The sequence below is a fragment of the Lipotes vexillifer genome, unplaced genomic scaffold, assembly GCF_000442215.2.
Source record: "Lipotes vexillifer unplaced genomic scaffold, Lipotes_vexillifer_v1.1 scaffold1442, whole genome shotgun sequence".
NCBI classification, from domain to species: Eukaryota; Metazoa; Chordata; class Mammalia; order Artiodactyla; family Lipotidae; genus Lipotes; species Lipotes vexillifer.
The window spans coordinates 2,102,577-2,120,204 of NW_006797379.1; the positions used below are offsets into that span (position 1 = coordinate 2,102,577).

The window sequence follows — 17,628 nt, forward strand, 5'->3', positions numbered from 1 at the left end:
CAGGAAACTGGTTACACAAGTGATGGAAGAGCTGTGAAGGCAAACAGGGAACTGAGGCGGCTCAGAAATTAGCATCAGCAGGAGGCAGCTACTATCTGTCCCTTGGCTGGAGGGACACAGGAGAGAGATGATTTGACCAGAACCCAGGGGCCAGGATCACCTGGAACTATTGCGAGTCAGCATGTTGGGAGCTAGGTGTAAAGAAGAGATGCAGCTGGTTGCTAAAACCACCATACAAAACACAAGAAGAGGGAGAAAGTGCCCCGGCTTCCTCCCCTCCTCCAGCTACTCATCCACCAGTGCCTCCCACTGGCTGCTCATTGCTGGTAATCAGCTGACCTGGGAGCCTGGGAAGCAGCCTAGAGGAGTCAGCACCCCTGTGATGCAGAGCAGGGGAAAGAGGATTGTATCTCAGGGCAAACAGACGAGTGATTGGCCTGCAGGACACAACTTTCAGAAACACTACTCAGTTTCTATGTATTTTTTTATATAAATTTATTTTATGTATTTATTTTTGGCGGCATTGGGTATTTGTTGCTGCGCCTGTGCTTTCTCTAATTGCGGCGAGTGGGGGCCACTCTTCGCTGCAGTGTGCAGACTTTGCGGGCTTCTCATTGCAGTGGTTTCTCCTGTTGCGGAGCACAGTCTCTAGGCACACGGGCTTCAGTAGTTGTGGCTCACGGGCTCTACAGCACAGGCTCAGTAGTTGTGGCACTTGGGCTTAGTTGCTCTGCGGCATGTGGGATCTTCCCAGCCCAGGGCTCGAACCCATGTCCCCTGTGTTGGCATGTGGACTCTCAACCACTGTGCCACCAGGGAAGCCCCTCTATGTATTTTTAAGTCAACTTTATTAAGGTATAACTTACTGATACATACAGTAAAATGCACCCATTTGAAGTGTGCAATTTTATGACTTTGGCCAAATAGATACACCCAAGTTACACCACCACAATCAAGATGTAGAATGTTTTATCTCCAGAAGTTCTCTTTTGCCCTTTCTTAGTCACTTTCCCTCACCATCCAGCCCCATTTAGATAATTTCGATTGTCCTGTATTTCAGTTCACTGATCCTTTCTTTTGTAGTGTCCAAATCTGATGTTATGCCCACTCGGTGATTTATTTCTTTTTTGTATTTTTCAATTCTAGGACTTCTTTTCATTTGTTTTTTTGAGAGTTTCCATTTCTCTTACAAAATTCACATACACATACATTATATTTATAGAAACAACATATTTACAGTAGTTTTAAAGTTCTTGTCTGTTAAATTCAGTAATAGTCATTTCTGAATCTGGTTCTTTTGCTTGTTTTATGTTGATCAAGGGCCACATTTTCTTGCCTCTGTGCATATCTCAAAATTTTACTGTATTCTGGACATTTTATCTACAAGAACAGTGGAGACTGAAGTATAATTTCAATTTGTTTTGTTTGTTATCCTGAATATATGAGCCCTTTCTTAGGTCTGGCAATGAGCACGTGTGACTGATTTTTTTCATATTTCTATTGAAGGATAGCTGGGTTGGGAATGGACCCTCCTTTTTTCTTTTTGTTTTAAACATCTTTATTGGAGTATAATTGCTTGACAATGGTGTGTTAGTTTCTGCTTTATAACAAAGTGAATCAGTTATACATATATCATATGTCCCCTTATCTCTTCTCTCTTGCGCCTCCCACCTTCCCTATGCCACCCCTCTCGGTGGTCACAAAGCACCAAGCTGATCTCCCTGTGCTGTGTGGCTGCTTCCCACTAGCTATCTATTTTACATTTGGTAGCATATATATGTCCATGCCACTCTCTCACTTTGTCCCAGCTTACCCTTCCCTCTCCCCGTATGCTCAAGTCCATTCTCTAGTCTTTATTCCCGTCTTGCCCCTAGGTTCTTCATGACCATTTTTTTCTTAGATTCCATATATATGTGTTAGCATACGGTATTTGTTTTTCTCTTTCTCACTTACTTCACTCTGTATGACAGACTCTAGGTCCATCCACCTCACTACAAATAACCCAGTTTCATTCCTTTTTATGGCTGAGTAATATTCCATTGTATATATATGCCACATCTTCTTTATCCATTCATCTGTTGATGGACACTTAGGTTGCTTCCATGTCCTGGCTATTGTAAATAGAGCTGCAGTGAACATTGTGGTACCTGACTATTTTTGAATTATGGTTTTCTCAGGGTATATGCCCAGTAGTGGGATTGCTGGGTCATATGGTAGTTTTTTAAGGAACCTCCATACTGGTCTCCATAGTGGCTGTATCAATTTACATTCCCACCAACAGTGCAAGAGGATTCCCTTTTCTCCACACCCTCTCCAGCATTTATTGTTTGTAGATTTTTTGATGATGGCCATTCTGACCGGTGTGAGAGGATATCTCATTGTTGTTTCGATTTGCATTTCTCTAATGATTAATGATGTTGCGCATTCTTTCATGTGTCTGTAGGCAAGCTGTATATCTTTTTTGGAGAAATGTCTATTTAGGTCTTTTGCCCGTTTTCGGATTGGGTTGTTTTTTTTTGATATTGAGCTGCATGAGCTGCTTGTATATTTTGGAGGTTAATCCTTTGTCAGTTGCTTCATTTGCAAATATTTTCTCCCATTCTGAGTGTTCTCTTTTGGTCTTGTTTATGGTTTCCTTTGCTGTGCAAAAGCTTTGAAGTTTCATTAGGTCCCATGTGTTTGTTTTTACTTCCATTACTCTAGGAGGTGGATCAGAAAAGATCTTGCTGTGATTTATGTCAAAGAGTATTCTTCCGACTATGTTTTCCTCTAAGAGTTTGATGGTGTCTGGCCTTAACATTTAGGTCTTTAGTCCATTTTGAGTTTACTTTTGTGCATGGTGTTAGGAAGTGTTCTAATTTCATTCTTTTACATGTAGCTGTCCAGTTTTCCCAGCACCACTTATAGAAGAGGCTGTATTTTCTCCATTGTATATTCTTGCCTCCTTTGTCAAAGGTAAGGTGACCATATGTGCGTGGGTTTATCTCTGGGCTTTCTTTCCCGTTCCACTGATCTGTATTTCTGTTTCTGTGCCAGTACCATACTACCGTACTGTCTTCATTACTGTAGCTCTGTAGTATAGTCTGAAGTCAGGGAGCCAGATTCCTCCAGCTCTGTTTTTCTTTCTCCAGATTGCTTTGGCTATTCGGGGTCTTTTGTGTTTCCATACAAATTGTGAAATTTTTTTGTTCTACTTCTGTGAAAAATGCCATTGGTAGTTTGATAGGGATTGCACTGAATCTGTAGATTGCTTTGGGTAGCAGAGTCATTTTCACAATGTTGATTCTTCCAATCCAAGAACATGGTATATCTCTCCATCTATTTGTATCATCTTTAATTTCTTTCATCAGTGTCTTATAATTTTCTGCACACCGGTCTTCTGTCTCCTTAGGTAGGTCTATTCCTAGATATTTTATTCTTTTTGTTGCAGTGGTAAATGGGAGTGTTTTCTTAATTTCACTTTCAGATTTTTCATCATTAGTGTATAGGAATGCCAGAGATTTCTGTGCATTAATTTTGTATCCTTCTACTTTACCAAATACATTGATTAGCTCTAGTAGTTTTCTGGTAGCGTCTTTTAGGATTCTCTATGTATCGTATCATGTCATCTGCAAACAGTGACAGCTTTACTTCTTCTTTTCCGATTTGCATTCCTTTTATTTCTTTTTCTTCTCTGATTGCTGTGGCTAAAACTTCCAAAACTATGTTGAATAATAGTGGTGAGAGTAGGCAACCTTGTCTTGTTGCTGATCTTAGTGGAAATGCTTTCAGTTTTTCACCATTGAGGACAATGTTGGCTGTGGGTTTGTCATATATGGCCTTTATTATGTTGAGGAAAGTTCCCTCTGTGCCTACTTTCTGAAAGGTTTTTATCATAAATGGGTGTTTAATTTTGTCAGAAGCTTTCTCTGCACCTTTTGAGATGATCATATGGTTTTTCTCCTTCAGTTTGTTAATATGGTGTATCACGTTGATTGATTTGCGTATATTGAAGAATCCTTGCATTCCTGGAATAAACCCCACTTGATCATGGTGTATGATCCTTTTAATGTGCTGTTGGATTCTGTTTGCTAGTATTTTGTTGAGGATTTTTGCATCTATGTTCATCAGTGATATTGGCCTGTAGTTTTCTTTCTTTGTGACGTCTTTGTCTGGTTTTGGTATCAGAATGATGGTGGCCTCATAGAATGAGTTTGGGAGTGTTCCTCCCTCTGCTATATTTTGAAAGAGTTTGAGAAGGATAGGTGTTAGCCTTTCTCTAAATGTTTCATAGAATTCGCCTGTGAAGCCATTGGGTCCTGGGCTTTCGTTTGTTGGAAGATTTTAAATCACAGTTTCAATTGCAGTGCTTGTGTTTGGTCTGTTTATATTTTCTATTTCTTCCTGGTTCAGTCTCGGAAGGTTGTGCATTTCTAAGAATTTGTCCATTTCTTCCAGGTTGTCCATTTCATTGGCATAGAGTTGCTTGTAGTAATCTCCCATGATCCTTTGTATTTCTGCAGTGTCAGTTGTTACTTCCCCTTTTTCATTTCTAATTCTACTGACTTGAGTCTTCTCCCTTTTTTTCTTGATGAGTCTGGCTAATGGTTTATCAATTTTGTTTATCTTCTCAAAGAAGCAGCTTTTAGTTTTATTGATCTTTGCTATCGTTTCCTTCATTTGTTTTTCATTTATTGCTGTTCTGATCTTTATGATTTCTTTCCCTCTGCTAACTTTGGGGTTTGAAGCGGGTCTCTTGTAGACCGCATAAATACAGGTCTTGTTTTTGTATCCATTCAGCCAATCTGTGTCTTTTGGTTGGAGCACTTAATCCATTTACATTTTCGGTAATTATTGATATGTATGTTCGTATTCCCATTTTCTTAATTGTTTTGGGTTTGTTATTGTAGGTCTTTTCCTTCTCTTGTGTTTCCTGCCTAGAGAAGATCCTTTAGCATTTGTTGTAAAGCCTGTTTGGTGGTGCTGAACTCTCTCAGCTTTTGCTTGTCTGTAAAGGTTTTAATTTCTCCATCAAATCTGAATGAGATCCTTACTGGGTAGAGTAGTCTTGGTTGTAGATTTTTCTCCTTCATCACTTTAAATATGTCCTGCCACTCCCTTCTGGCTTGCAGAGTTTCTGCTGAAAGATCAGCTGTCAACCTTATGGGGAATTCCCTTATGTGTTACTTGTTGTTTTTCCCTTGCTGCTTTTAATATTTTTTCTTTGTATTTAATTTTTGATAGTTTGATTAATATGTGTCTTGGCGTGTTTCTCCTTGGATTTATGTTCTGTGGGACTCTGTGCTTCCTGGACTTGATTAACTATTTCCTTTCCCATATTAGGGAAGTTTTCAACTATAATCTCTTCAAATATTTTCTCAGTCCCTTTCTTTTTCTCTTCTTCTTCTGGGACCCCTATAATTCGAATGTTGGTGCATTTCATGTTGTCCCAGAGGTCTCTGACACTGTCCTCAGTTCTTTTCATTCTTATTTCTTTATTCTGCTCAGCAGTAGTTATTTCCACTATTTTATCTTCCGGGTCACTTATCCGTCCTTCTGCCTCAGTTGTTCTGCTATTGGTCCCTTCTAGAGAGTTTTTAATTTCATTTATTGTGTTGTTCATCACTGTTTGTTTGCTCTTTCGTTCTTCTAGTTCCTTGTTAAACGTTTCTTGTATTTTTTCCTTTCTATTTCCAAGATTTTGGATCATCTTTATGCTCATTATTCTGAATTCTTTTTCAGGTAGACTGCTTATTTCCTCTTCATTTGTTAGCTCTGGTCGGTTTTTGTGTTGCTCCTTCATCTGCTGTGTGTTTTTCTGTCTTCTCATTTTGCTTAACTTACTGTGTTTGGGGTCTCCTTTTCGCAGGCTGCAGGTTCGTAGTTCCCGTTGTTTTTGGTGAGTGTCCCCAGTGGCTAAGGTTGGTTCAGTGGGTTGTGTAGGCCTCCTGGTGGAGGGGACTAGTGCCTGTGTTCTGGTGGATGAGGCTGGATCTTGTCTTTCTGCTGGGCAGGTCCACGTCTGGTGGTGTGTTTTGGTGTGTCTGTGAACTTATTATGATTTTAGGCAGACTCTCTGCTAATGGATGGGGTTGTGTTCCTGTCTTGCTAGTTGTTTGGCATAGGGTGTCCAGCACTGTAGCTTGCTGGTCGTTGTGTGAAGCTGTGTCTTGGTGTTTGGATGGAAATCTCTGGGAGATTTTCACCGTTTGATATTGTATGGAGCTGGGAGGTCTCTTGTGGACCCGTGTCCTGAGCTCGGCTCTCCCACCTCAGGGGCAGAGCCCTGACACTTGTCTGGAGCACCTAGAGCCTGTTCTCCACACGGCTCAGAATAAAAGGGAGAAAAAAAAGGAAGAAAGAAGAAAATAAAATAAATTAAAATAAAATAATTAAAATTAAAAATAATTATTAAGAAAAAGAATTTTAAGTGAAAAAAAAACCCAGAAATACAGAACCCTAGGACGGATGGTAAAAGCAAAGCTATACAGACAAAATCACACACAGGAACATACACATACACGTTCACAAAAAGAGAAGAAGGGAAAAAATACATATATATCGTTGCTCCCAAAGTCCACCTCCTCAGTTTGGGATGATTTGTTGTCTATTCATGTATTCCACAGTTGCAGGGTACGTCAAATTGATTGTGGAGCTTTAATCCGCTGCTTCTGAGGCTGCTGGGAGAGATTTCCCTTTCTCTTCTTTGTTCTCACAGCTCCCGGGGTTCAGCTTTGGATTTGGCCCCGCCTCTGCATGGAGATCGCCTGAGGGCGTCTATTCTTTGCTCAGACAGGACGGGGTTAAAGGAGCAGCTGATTCGGGGGCTCTGGCTCACTCAGGCCAGGGGGAGGGAGGGGGACGGGTTAAAGGAGCCGCTGATTTGGGGGCTCTGGCTCACTCAGGCTGGGGGGAGGGAGGGGCACGATGCGGGGCGAGCATGCAGTGGCAGAGGCTGGCAGAAAGTTGCACCAGCCTGAGGCGCGCCGTGTGTTATCCCGGGGAAGTTGTCCCTGGATCCTGGGACCCCGGCAGTGGCGGGCTGCACAGGCTCCCTGGAAGGGGCGTGTGGAGAGTGACCTGTGCTCGCACACAGGCCTCTTGGTGGCGGCAGCAGCAGCCTTAGCGTCTCTTGCCCGTCTCTGGGATCCGCGCCGACAGTCGCGGCTCGCGCCCGTCTCTGGAGCTCCTTTAAGCGGCGCTCTGAATCCTCTCTCCTCGCGCACCAGGAAACAAAGGCAAGAAAAAGTCTTTTGCCTCTTCGGCAGCTCCGTACTTCTCCCGGACTCCCTCCCGGCCAGCCGTGGCGCACTGACCCCTTCAGGCTGTGTTCACGCCGCCAACCCCCAGTCCTTTCCCTGGGATCCGACCTCCGAAGCCCGAGCCTCAGCTCCCAGCCCCGCCCGCCCCGGCGGGCGAGCACGCAAGCCTCTGGGGCTGGTGAGTGCCGGTCGGCACCGATCCTCTGTGCGGGAATCTCCCCGCTTTGCCCTCCGCGCCCCTGTGGCTGCGCTCCCCTCCGCGGCTCCGAAGCTCCCCGCTCCGCCACCCACAGTCTTCCCGCGAAGGGGTTACTAGTGTGTGGAGACCTTTGCTCCTTCACAGCTCCCTCCCGCTGGTGCAGGTCCCGTCCCTATTCTTTTGTCTGTTTTTTCTTCTTTCTTTTACCCCACCCCGGTACATGGGGAGTTTCTTACCTTTTGGGAGGTCTGAGGTCTTCTGCCAGCGTTCAGTAGGTTTTCTGTAGGAGTTGTTCCACATGTAGATGTGTTTCTGAGTATTTGTGGAGAGGAAGGTCTTACTCCTCCGCAGTCGTGTGTGTGTGTGTGTGTGTGTGTGTGTGTGTGTGTGTGTGTGTGTGTGTGTGTGTGTGTGTGTGTGTGTGTGGTGCGCGGGTCTCTCACTGTCGTGGCCTCTCCCGTTGCAGAGCACAGGCTCCGGACGCGCAGGCTCAGCGGCCGTGGCTCAGGGGCCCAGCCGCTCCACGGCATGTGGGATCCTCCCGTGTCCCCTGCATCGGCAGGCGGACTCAACCACTGCGCCACCAGGGAAGCCCTCCTCCACAATCTTGAAGGTCTTCCTGGCCCCTTCTTTTAGTTAGGCTTAGTTTACTTGTGATTAGCCCAAACCCCAACCTCTTGCTCCTCTGCTGCCCTTTTGATCCTGTGTTTGAGCAAAGAAGGTTTTTGCTGATATTTCTGAAATCTTTAGCTTCAGTTTTCACAGGGCCCCAAATCTGAGTTCTGTGACAATTTGTGTTATATCCTTCTACTTTTGAGCCTTTCCTTCACTGTGGCTTCCTTGGCAAAATTCAGGGGGTGGGTGTGAGGCAAGAGAATTATTACACTAAGTGATCTGTTTGCTTGAGGACCCTTCCAGATGCCATTCTGTCCCATCAACCCATAATACTGTTCAAATCTTGGCTGAATTTCTCCTTGTCCTTGTGAAGTTTCTCTATGAAAGGCTCTCTCTTCCTTTCGTTAGTACCTAGACAAGGCACCCAAATATGGAAGCTATCGCGGCTCTCTGCTCACCTCTGAAAGGTTCATTTTTCTCTAGAATTCATTTACTCAAGGAAGTTCTTCCTTCCATTCAGTATAATTTTTGTATTGTCTGGATTTTTATTCTTACCAAAGGAGTTGAAGGCCTTTCACATTCTTCTGTGTCCTAATTGGAAGCGGAAGTCTCTTAAAAGGTTTTTGATGGGCAGCCTAAGAAACAGTTTGTTCTAGGAAGGTCACTGGTCTAATGAGACCTTTTGCTTGTTAATTCCTAGGGCTGGCTTAGAAGAAAGGTTTCTTTGGAACTCTCTCTTCCACCCTATGAACTTTCTCTCATAGACACACAGTATAGAAAAGTTGGATAGGCAGACAGGATGGTTAGTGACAAATCAGTGCTCTGGCAGACCTGTAGCTCACAGTAACCTTGTGAGGTAAGCAAAGTCAAACATACTTTCCAAGCGAAGAACTGGGGCACAGAAAGGGCAAGTAACTTGCTCCAAATTCAGATGGGTAGTACATGTGTGAAAATAACCAGAATCTAGCTTTCTGTGATTCCCAGTCCAGTATTCTGTTTTTACTCTGTGCATTTTATTGTGTAAATAATATGTGACTATTTTTATATATTTGAATGAATATGTTTATATATTCTGGTGAAAAATCGAAGAAAAAGACATTTGAAGTAATTCTGCCTTGTAACTCTAATCTCTGATCCCACTCATATTCCAGAAGTAACCTCTCTTGTCAGTTTGGTGTATGTCCTTTCAGACAATTTTGTATGCGTTTATATACTATTAAACTATGTCATACTGCAGGGTTTTTCAAATACAAGACCATACAGGATATGTTCTGTTATTTTCTTTGTTCACTTAGCAGTCAGTGCTTGGAGATCTTTCCATGTCAGTACATTTAGTCCTGCTCAGTTTGTCATTCATTTAATAGACTTTTTTTTTTTTTTTTTTTTTTTTTTTTTTTTGAGCAGATCCAGTTCTAAGCACTGGGGCACAGCAGAAAACAGACCAGACAACAAAATCCTTCCATCTTGGAGCTTATATTCTCAAATTATATTCTCAAATGCGGAGAGATAATTTAAAAATAAGTAAAATTATTAAAACGGGTTAGGGTGATAAGGAAAGCTAGTGGGACAGGGAGATTGCGATTATAAGTTGAATGCTCAGAGAAGACCTCACTTACTAGAGAGTAACTTGGAGAAAACATCAAAAAGGGATGAAGGAACATACCATGTAAACATGTGGGGGAAGAGCATTCCAGGTAGAGGGATCAGCACGTGAAATATCAGAGCGGCTTGTGCAGCTGGAGCAGAGTAGCTGATGGTGCGGGGAGAGGGGTGGATGTTAAGAGATGAGGTTGGAGAAATAACTGGAAACTGGAGCTTATAGAACCTTGAACCTTGTAGGGCATTATAAGAGAATTGGCATTTGCTCTGAGATGGGAGCCACTGGAGGGATTTTTTTTTGAGGTGTAATTGGCATGTAATGTTTAATATTAGTTTCAGGTGTACAGCATAATGATTCGATATATGTATATATGGTAATTCTAGTTAGCATACATCACCTCACATAGTTGAAAAAATTTTTTCTTACGAGAATTTTTAAGATCTCTCGGCAATTTGCAAATGTACAAATACAGTATTATTAATTATAATCATCATGGTGTACATTACATCCCCAAGACTTATTTATTTTATAATTGGAAGTTTGTGCTCTTGACCCACTTCACCCATTTTGCCCACCTCCCACCCCCTCCCTCTGGCACATCAGTCTTTTCTTTATACCTGTGAATTCAGCTTTGTTTTTGTTTTTAGCTTCCACATAGAAGTGAGATTATACAGTGTTTTCCTTTCTCTATCTGGCTTACTTCACTTAGCATAATGCCCTCAAGTTCCATCCATGTTGTTGCAAATGACAAGATTCCTTTCTTTTTTATAGCTGAATAATAGTTCATTGTGAACATGTGTGTGTGTGTGTACACACACACACACACACACACACACACACACACACACACACTGCATTTTCTTTATCCAATTTATCTATCTATGGGCACTTAGGTTTTTCCATATCTTGGCTATTGTAAATAATGCTGCAATGAACATGGGGGTGTGGATATCTTTTTGAATTAGTATTTTTGTTGCCTTTGGATAAATGCCCAGAAGTGGAATTGTTGGATCATAGGGTAGTTCTATTTTTAATTTTGGGGGCAACCTCCATACTGTTTTCCATAATGGCTGTACCAATTTATATTCCCACCAACTGCACAAGATTTCCCTTTTCTCCACATCCTCATTAACACTTGTTATCTCTTGTCTTTTTGATGATAGCCATTCTAACAGGTGTGAGGTAATATCTCATTGTTTTTGCATTTCCCTGATGACTAATGATGTTGAGCATCTTTTCATGTACCTGTTAGCTATCTGCATGCCTTCTTTGGAAAAATGTTTGTTAGATCCTCCGCCCATTTTTAAATCAGATTTTGAGGTTCTTTTTTTTTTTGCTATTGAGTTGTATGGGTTCTTTATGTATTTGGGATGTTAACCTCTTATCAGATATATGATTTGTATGGAGAGTTTTGAGAGACATGATCTGACTTAGAGTTTAGCAGGATCACTTGGACTGCTGTGTTGAGAATAGATTATAGAAGGGCAAGGGTGGACGCAGAAAATGGTGGTGACTTGGACCAGGGTGGTCCTTGTGGATTTCATGAGGAATAGGCCAGTTTTGGATATGGTTTAAAATAAAAGCCAACAGGTTTTGTTGATTGAACAAAGGGTGTTAGAGGAATGAAGCATGACTCCAAAGTTTTTGGCGTGAATGGTAGGAAGAATGGATTGGCCATTATTAATAAGATGGAAAAGACTGTGAGAAGAATAGGTTTGACGGGACAGTCAAGAGTTTCATTTTGGACATGTTAAGTTTGAGGTATTAGACATGCAAGCAAGATGCCAAGAAGGCAATGGATATGTAAGTCTGGAGTTTAGGGGAGCACTCTAGGCTGCAGATAGAAATGTGGGTGTCATCAGAATATAGATGGTTTGAAAAATCATGATACTGGATGATATCACCGAGGGATCTGATGTAGTTTCTCATGAAGAGGAAAAGTCCAAGCGTTGTGCCTAGGGACACTCCAGTGTTGAAAGATCAGAGGGGTGACTAGGAACCAGGGAATTAGACTGAAGTAGAAGGAAAATCAAGAAAGTATGGTATCCTGCAAGCTGAATAAAGAAGGTGGTCCAAGGAGGATGGAGTGCTCAACTGTGGAATGCTGTTGGTAGGTCAGAGAAGAGAAGGGCTGAGAATTGATCAGTGGTTTTAGCAGTGATGCAGACCTACTGAATCAGAATGTCCAGGATTAGACACTGATGCCTGAATCCCATCTCCAGAGTTTAATTTAATTGGTCCGAGATACAGCCTGGACACCAAGGTTTTTAAAGCTCCCCCGGTCATTCTAATACGCAGGCAAGGTTGAGACCCCACTGTCTTAGTTAACTTCCTCTCTTAAATTGTGAAATGCCCTTATTATCAGAAACGGATGTGGCTGGAGTAATTACACACAGGAGTATTTATCTATAGGCTTGTTCTTGGATACTTTGGGATCTGAAAATTATAAGCAGATCTGAAAACTGATTATTAACCACTAAAGGGATTAGCTATTTAGCACCTGTCTCAAAGTGGCTATTAAGCTGAAAATCCTTTGCTTTTCACTCTTTGCAAATGTTTGATTTTTTTGTTTTGTTTATCCTCAAAAGACCTTTTATTTTGAGTAACAAGGGTAAGTTTCAAGTTAATGAAAAATTCAAGGGAAATCTTGATGTAATTGGTCTAAAGAAAACTGAACAAACCTGAACTCACATCAATAAATAAGCATTTAAAAGAGTTAAGTACATCTTTTCAGAATCCTGACTGTTTCGCACCTCAAAAGTTGGCTCATAACAGGTATAGAAATTTTGTACCTCATTAAAGTTTTAATCTTCTTCATTTTCTCACCACAGACTCTAGAAATTATTCAGATGCTTTAGTAAATTTGAGTTGAGTTGGTAGCTGTTGACTTTTAAAAATTAAAGAGTATCATGGGTGAGCTGTTTATCAACAGGTCTTGTTCGTAGGCTGGTGAAGTTGGATTCTGTGGCCAAAGAGAGGAAGGATCCAATGTATTAGAACAAAACCAAGGTAAAAAATAGAAAAAGTCTGAGTTGAAATAGAGGCTTAATTATTACAGCCTTCCAGAAGGATGCCTAGTGTCTGGATTAGCCCTTCTCAGCCCAGGTTGGGTTCTGCAAGAGAATTAAGCCCTAATGCCCTAAGGCCTTCATTGTATCAATTGAATGAGCTCTCTTATTCATCCGTAATGGGGCTAGCTGTGTACCATCCTTGGGAGAATGGAGAAAATAGTCACTCAGATAATCAAATAATTTTCTCTAGGGCTTAATTCTCTAGCAGGACCCCAGTTGAGAAAGGCTGTTTTAGGTACTGATCTGTCTTCTTGGATGACGTAGTAGTCTTTTCAGGTACAGGTCCTCAGGAAAGAAAGCAAAAAAGAGCCTGTTGTAAAATTGCCAAGAAATTAAAAAGAATAATCCCTTTATTAGAATAGTTATTAGTAAAATAAACACAAGAACACCTTGTACAAATCTCAACAATGATTTTTTGAACAGTTTAATGTGTATCCTTCCAGACTTTTGTCTCTGCACATAAACTTAAATGTACATAGAGTTTACTGCAAAGAGTGGGATCATGCTATTTATTTAGTTCAGCAATTATTTTTCCCATGAACTATTATGGACGTTCTTCTATATAATTACATACAGATTTGCCTCTTTGCAAGGGTTGCATGATATTCCATAGTTTGGTTGTTACAAAATATATTTTACCAGTCACGTTAATGGACATTTTGGATCGTCTCCAGTTTTTCACTGTTATGAACAATGCCATGATAAACATTTGTTCAGAAATTCTTGAGAGAGAGTGTGTGTGTGTGTGTGTGTGTGTGTGTGTGTGTGTGTGTGTGTGTATAATTATTTCTATTTTATAGATTCCGGACTTGAGTCAGGATGAGTACCTTTTCCTTTTTTTATTATATAAATTTCAAATACATTCAAAAGTAAGGAATAATATAACAAACCCCCGTTTAGCCCATATCCGCTTCAGTAATTATCATCACAAGCCAGTTTTGTTTCCCGCTCACTCGCACCCACTCCCTCTACTGCAACACTGGGTTAATTATGAAACAAAGACGTGCCATTTCAACTCTAGATATTTTGGTATGTGTCCCTAAAGGTTAAGGACTTGTATAAAATATAATCATGATTATGTTATCATACCTAAAAAGTGACAGTAATTCCTTAATATCAGTGTTCAAATTTTCCAAATTGTGTGTGTGTGTGTGTGTGTGTGTGTGTCTGTCTGTCTTTTTTGTTTTTTTTTTTTTGTTTTTTTTTTTTTTTTTTTTACAGTGGCTTGGTTTGACATGATCCAGACAAAGTCTACACATTGCGTTTGGTTGATATGACTCTTAAGTCATATCAACTTTTCTCCTTCTCTTATTTTTTCTTTTCCTTATTATTTATTTGTTAGAGAAGCCATTTGTCCTGTAGAATTTCTCAATTTCTGGATTTTGCTGATCATATCCCTGTGGTGTAATTTAGTAAATCCCTCCCCCCCACCAATCCCCGTAAGTTGCTAGTTAAATCTGGAGGCTTATTTCAGATTCTGGTTTGATTTTTTTAATTTAATTTTTATTTTATACTGGAGTATAGTTGATTTACAATATTGTGTTAGTTTCAGGTGTACAGCAAAGTGATTCAGTTATACATATATCCATTCTTTTTCAGATTCTTTTCCTATATAGGTTACTACAGAATATTGAGCAGAGTTCCCTGTGCTATACAGTAGGTCCTTGTTGGTTATCTGTCTTATATATAGTAGTGTGTGTTTGTTAATCCCAAATGCTTATTTATCCCTCCCTGCCCCATGTTTCCCCTTTGGTAACCATAAGGATGATTTCAAGATCTGTAAGTCTGTTTCTGTTTTGTAAATAAGTTCGTTTGTATCATTTTTTAAAATTAGATTCGACATATGAGCGATATCATATGTTTGTCTTTCTCTGTCTGACTTACTCCACTTAGTATGGTAATCTCTAGGTCCATCCATGTTGCTGCAAATGACATTATTTCTTTTTCTGGCTGAGTAATATTCCATCATATATATGTACCACATCTCCTTTATCCATTCCTCTGTCAGTGGACATTTAGGTTGCTTCCACATCTTGGCTATTGCAAATAGTGCTGCATTGAACATTGGGGTGCATGTATATTTTTGAATTATGGCTTTCTCTGGATATATGCCCAGGAGTGGGATTGCAGGGTCATAGGATAACTCTATTTTTAGTTTTTTAAGGAACCTCCATACTGTTCTCCATAGTGGCTGTACCAGTTTACATTCCCACCAGCAGTGTAAGAGGGTTCCCTTTTCTCCACACCCTCTCCAGCATTTATTGTTTGTAGACTTCTTGATGATGGCCATTCTGACGCATGTGAGGTAATACCTCATTGTAGTTTTGATTTGCATTTCTCTAATAATTAGTGATGTTGAGCATCTTTTCATGTGCTTTTTGGCCATCTGTATGTCTCTGGAGAAATATCTGTTTAGATTGGTTTGATTTGTTTTTAAAGAATACTTAATAGTTGCTTGTATACTTTATCTGTTTTTTCTCTTTTTGTGATGTTAGTGGCCCTTGCGATCATTGCCTAGATCCGTTATTTCATTAGGGGTTGTAAAATAGTGATATTTGAATTTTATAATTAATTCCTGAGTTATTAGCACAAATACTTTATAAAGAGAGAGAGAAATTTTCACTCATCAATGACTTGGTTACCCTGGTGTACAGTTTGTATGTGAAAAGGAAGCTATATGCTTAATTTTGCCTTGATCAGTTTTCAAAAACAATGAATTCGTTTGTTAGCATCCTCCAGGAGTGACCAGTGAGGTTTTATAAGATCATTATGAACTCATAATTTTAGTGATAGTTGATGTGTTTCAATACTTTATAGTTATTGTTCTTCTTAACGCTCAAATTGTCCCCTCTTTGGCCAAAAACTGATTCCGGTTGGCTCCTGAGTCTTTGATATGTGTTTAGTAGCTTCTTTGCTTCTTTGTGTGTTAAGATGTTCCAGGATCATCTTAGACATATCTGGAATCAATGATTCTTTCAAGGAGTCCTGGTTTCTTTAGTGACAGACAATGTTTACAGACCCCAGTCAGGGCTTGGAGGTTCTCTTTGCTACTGAGTTGGTCCTTACTTTGGGCCTTTTTGGTAGCCAGTGCTGGGGAAACCACCTCATGAATTCATACTGATGTCCCAATTCAAATTGAGGACTATAGGATTTTTACTTCTGTGATTTTGTGTTTGTATCTCTTATGCTGAAAAATCTGGTTCCTCATGGTATTAAATTAATATCGTGGTTTGTTGTATTCTATACTGTAAATATATAGCATTTTCAAAATACCAATATTAGTATTTTCACAAACAGTATGATTACTGGAAACTTTTTAAGATTTCTTTGCATTTATATTTTTTTCCTTAGGTTATATCCTCTTAGGAAAATACAGTCGAATTGCTGTGTTTTTAAGCCATGTGATAAATTAAGTTTCTCTCTTTAGTGGGTAAAGCCATCAACCGGATGCACAGGTTCATTTGTTTTGTTTTGCCCCAGCTGCAAATTCAGATGGTCTGTTCATTGGCAAACAGTGTCTTTAGGCAACATTTTAAAAATTATTTCATTTTCTTTTATAATTATGTAAAAATCTTATGTATCAATAGTTTCAAATTCCAACAAGTGTAACCTCTATCTGTCCCTGTCCCCTTCGTCATGTTTTTTCCCTCCACCTATCAGTAGCCATTTTTGTTACCTTTTGTTTTATCTTCCATTTTGAAAAAATGAAAGCAGATGCATATATTTATTCACATCTCCCCCTTTTCTTAATAAAAAGGTAGCATTCTGTGCACAGTTTTCAACATCTTGCTTTCTTGTCTTAACAGGATATTCTGGAGATCTCTCCACAGCACTATTACATAGATGTTGTTTCATTTCTCTTTATAATGTTTAATATTTTGTATTATAATATGAATGTGAATATCATTAGCCATAGTTGCTTTAATCAGTCCTCGCTTCTGATGGACCTGTCCTTCCAAACCTTCACAGGAACACTGTTAATATTTCACAGCCGCAAACTCAAGTTATTTTGTGGCAAAAAATTATTTTAACAACTGTCTAAGGAATCCATTTCCTGTACATAAAATGAAAATTTTACCACATAATGGAATAATAAAGAAGACTGTGATTTATGAATATATAAATAATTTTTTATTCCGATGGGTATAACAGGAATTACTAGAGTCCTTCCCCATTTGAAGATGACAAGGCATATTTCAGGTCAAGAAATGCCAGGATACATTTCTAAATGCATCTTGTCTTTCTGAATTTGGGGACCTGCCGCTTTTCCAAAAGAACCTTGTGTCAAACTGTCTCATCCTCATGATTCAGGCTTAGCTTCTGAAATCCTTACTCTCCCATCCAACGACAGGAGGCTGCCGTATTATTTTTTTTTCTGTCTTTCCAAATACGTTGATCTGCATATGCTTTCATCTACAGTCTAGGTGTAATTTAAAGAGGAAGGATCAGGTAGGACAGAGTCTGACTGAATGAGACTTACTGGTGTGGAAAGAACTACTTAAGCAGTTCTTTCATTTAAATATGAAAAATGAAATATAATTTAGATTTTTTTTCCTGCTAAAGCACCAGCCTTTCACAGAATGAATGCATATATACTCCCGTGTCTTGATTTAGACATTTGTCATCTTATCACATGAATCTTTCAGAAGAAACAGCACAGGCGATCGTGAGAAGGCTCTGCAGGTCATGCTCCAGGTTCTGCAGAGCTGTGACCACCCGGCCCCCGACATGTTCTGCCTCTGCGGGAGGATATACAAGGATATCTTCTTGGATTCGGACTGCAAAGATGATGCCAGCCGAGACAACGCCATTGAGTGGTAAACCCTCAGCCCTAGTCAGTAGCATGTGCCTCTTTGCAAAGAATAGAATTGCACAGGCTAAGGATCCAGGTCTTTTCCCTAC

General features: G+C 40.2%; 1 protein-coding gene across 1 annotated transcript in view; it reads left to right on the forward strand.

Annotated features, from left to right (window-relative positions):
- The window catches only part of MAP3K15 (mitogen-activated protein kinase kinase kinase 15), a 156,330-nt gene that overhangs the window by 77,606 nt on the left and 61,096 nt on the right, over positions 1-17,628 (forward strand). Inside the window, exon 7 of the mRNA XM_007469314.1 lies at positions 17,373-17,543. Coding sequence (XP_007469376.1) covers positions 17,373-17,543 — 171 coding nt within the window. The remainder of the gene's footprint in view (positions 1-17,372; positions 17,544-17,628) is intronic.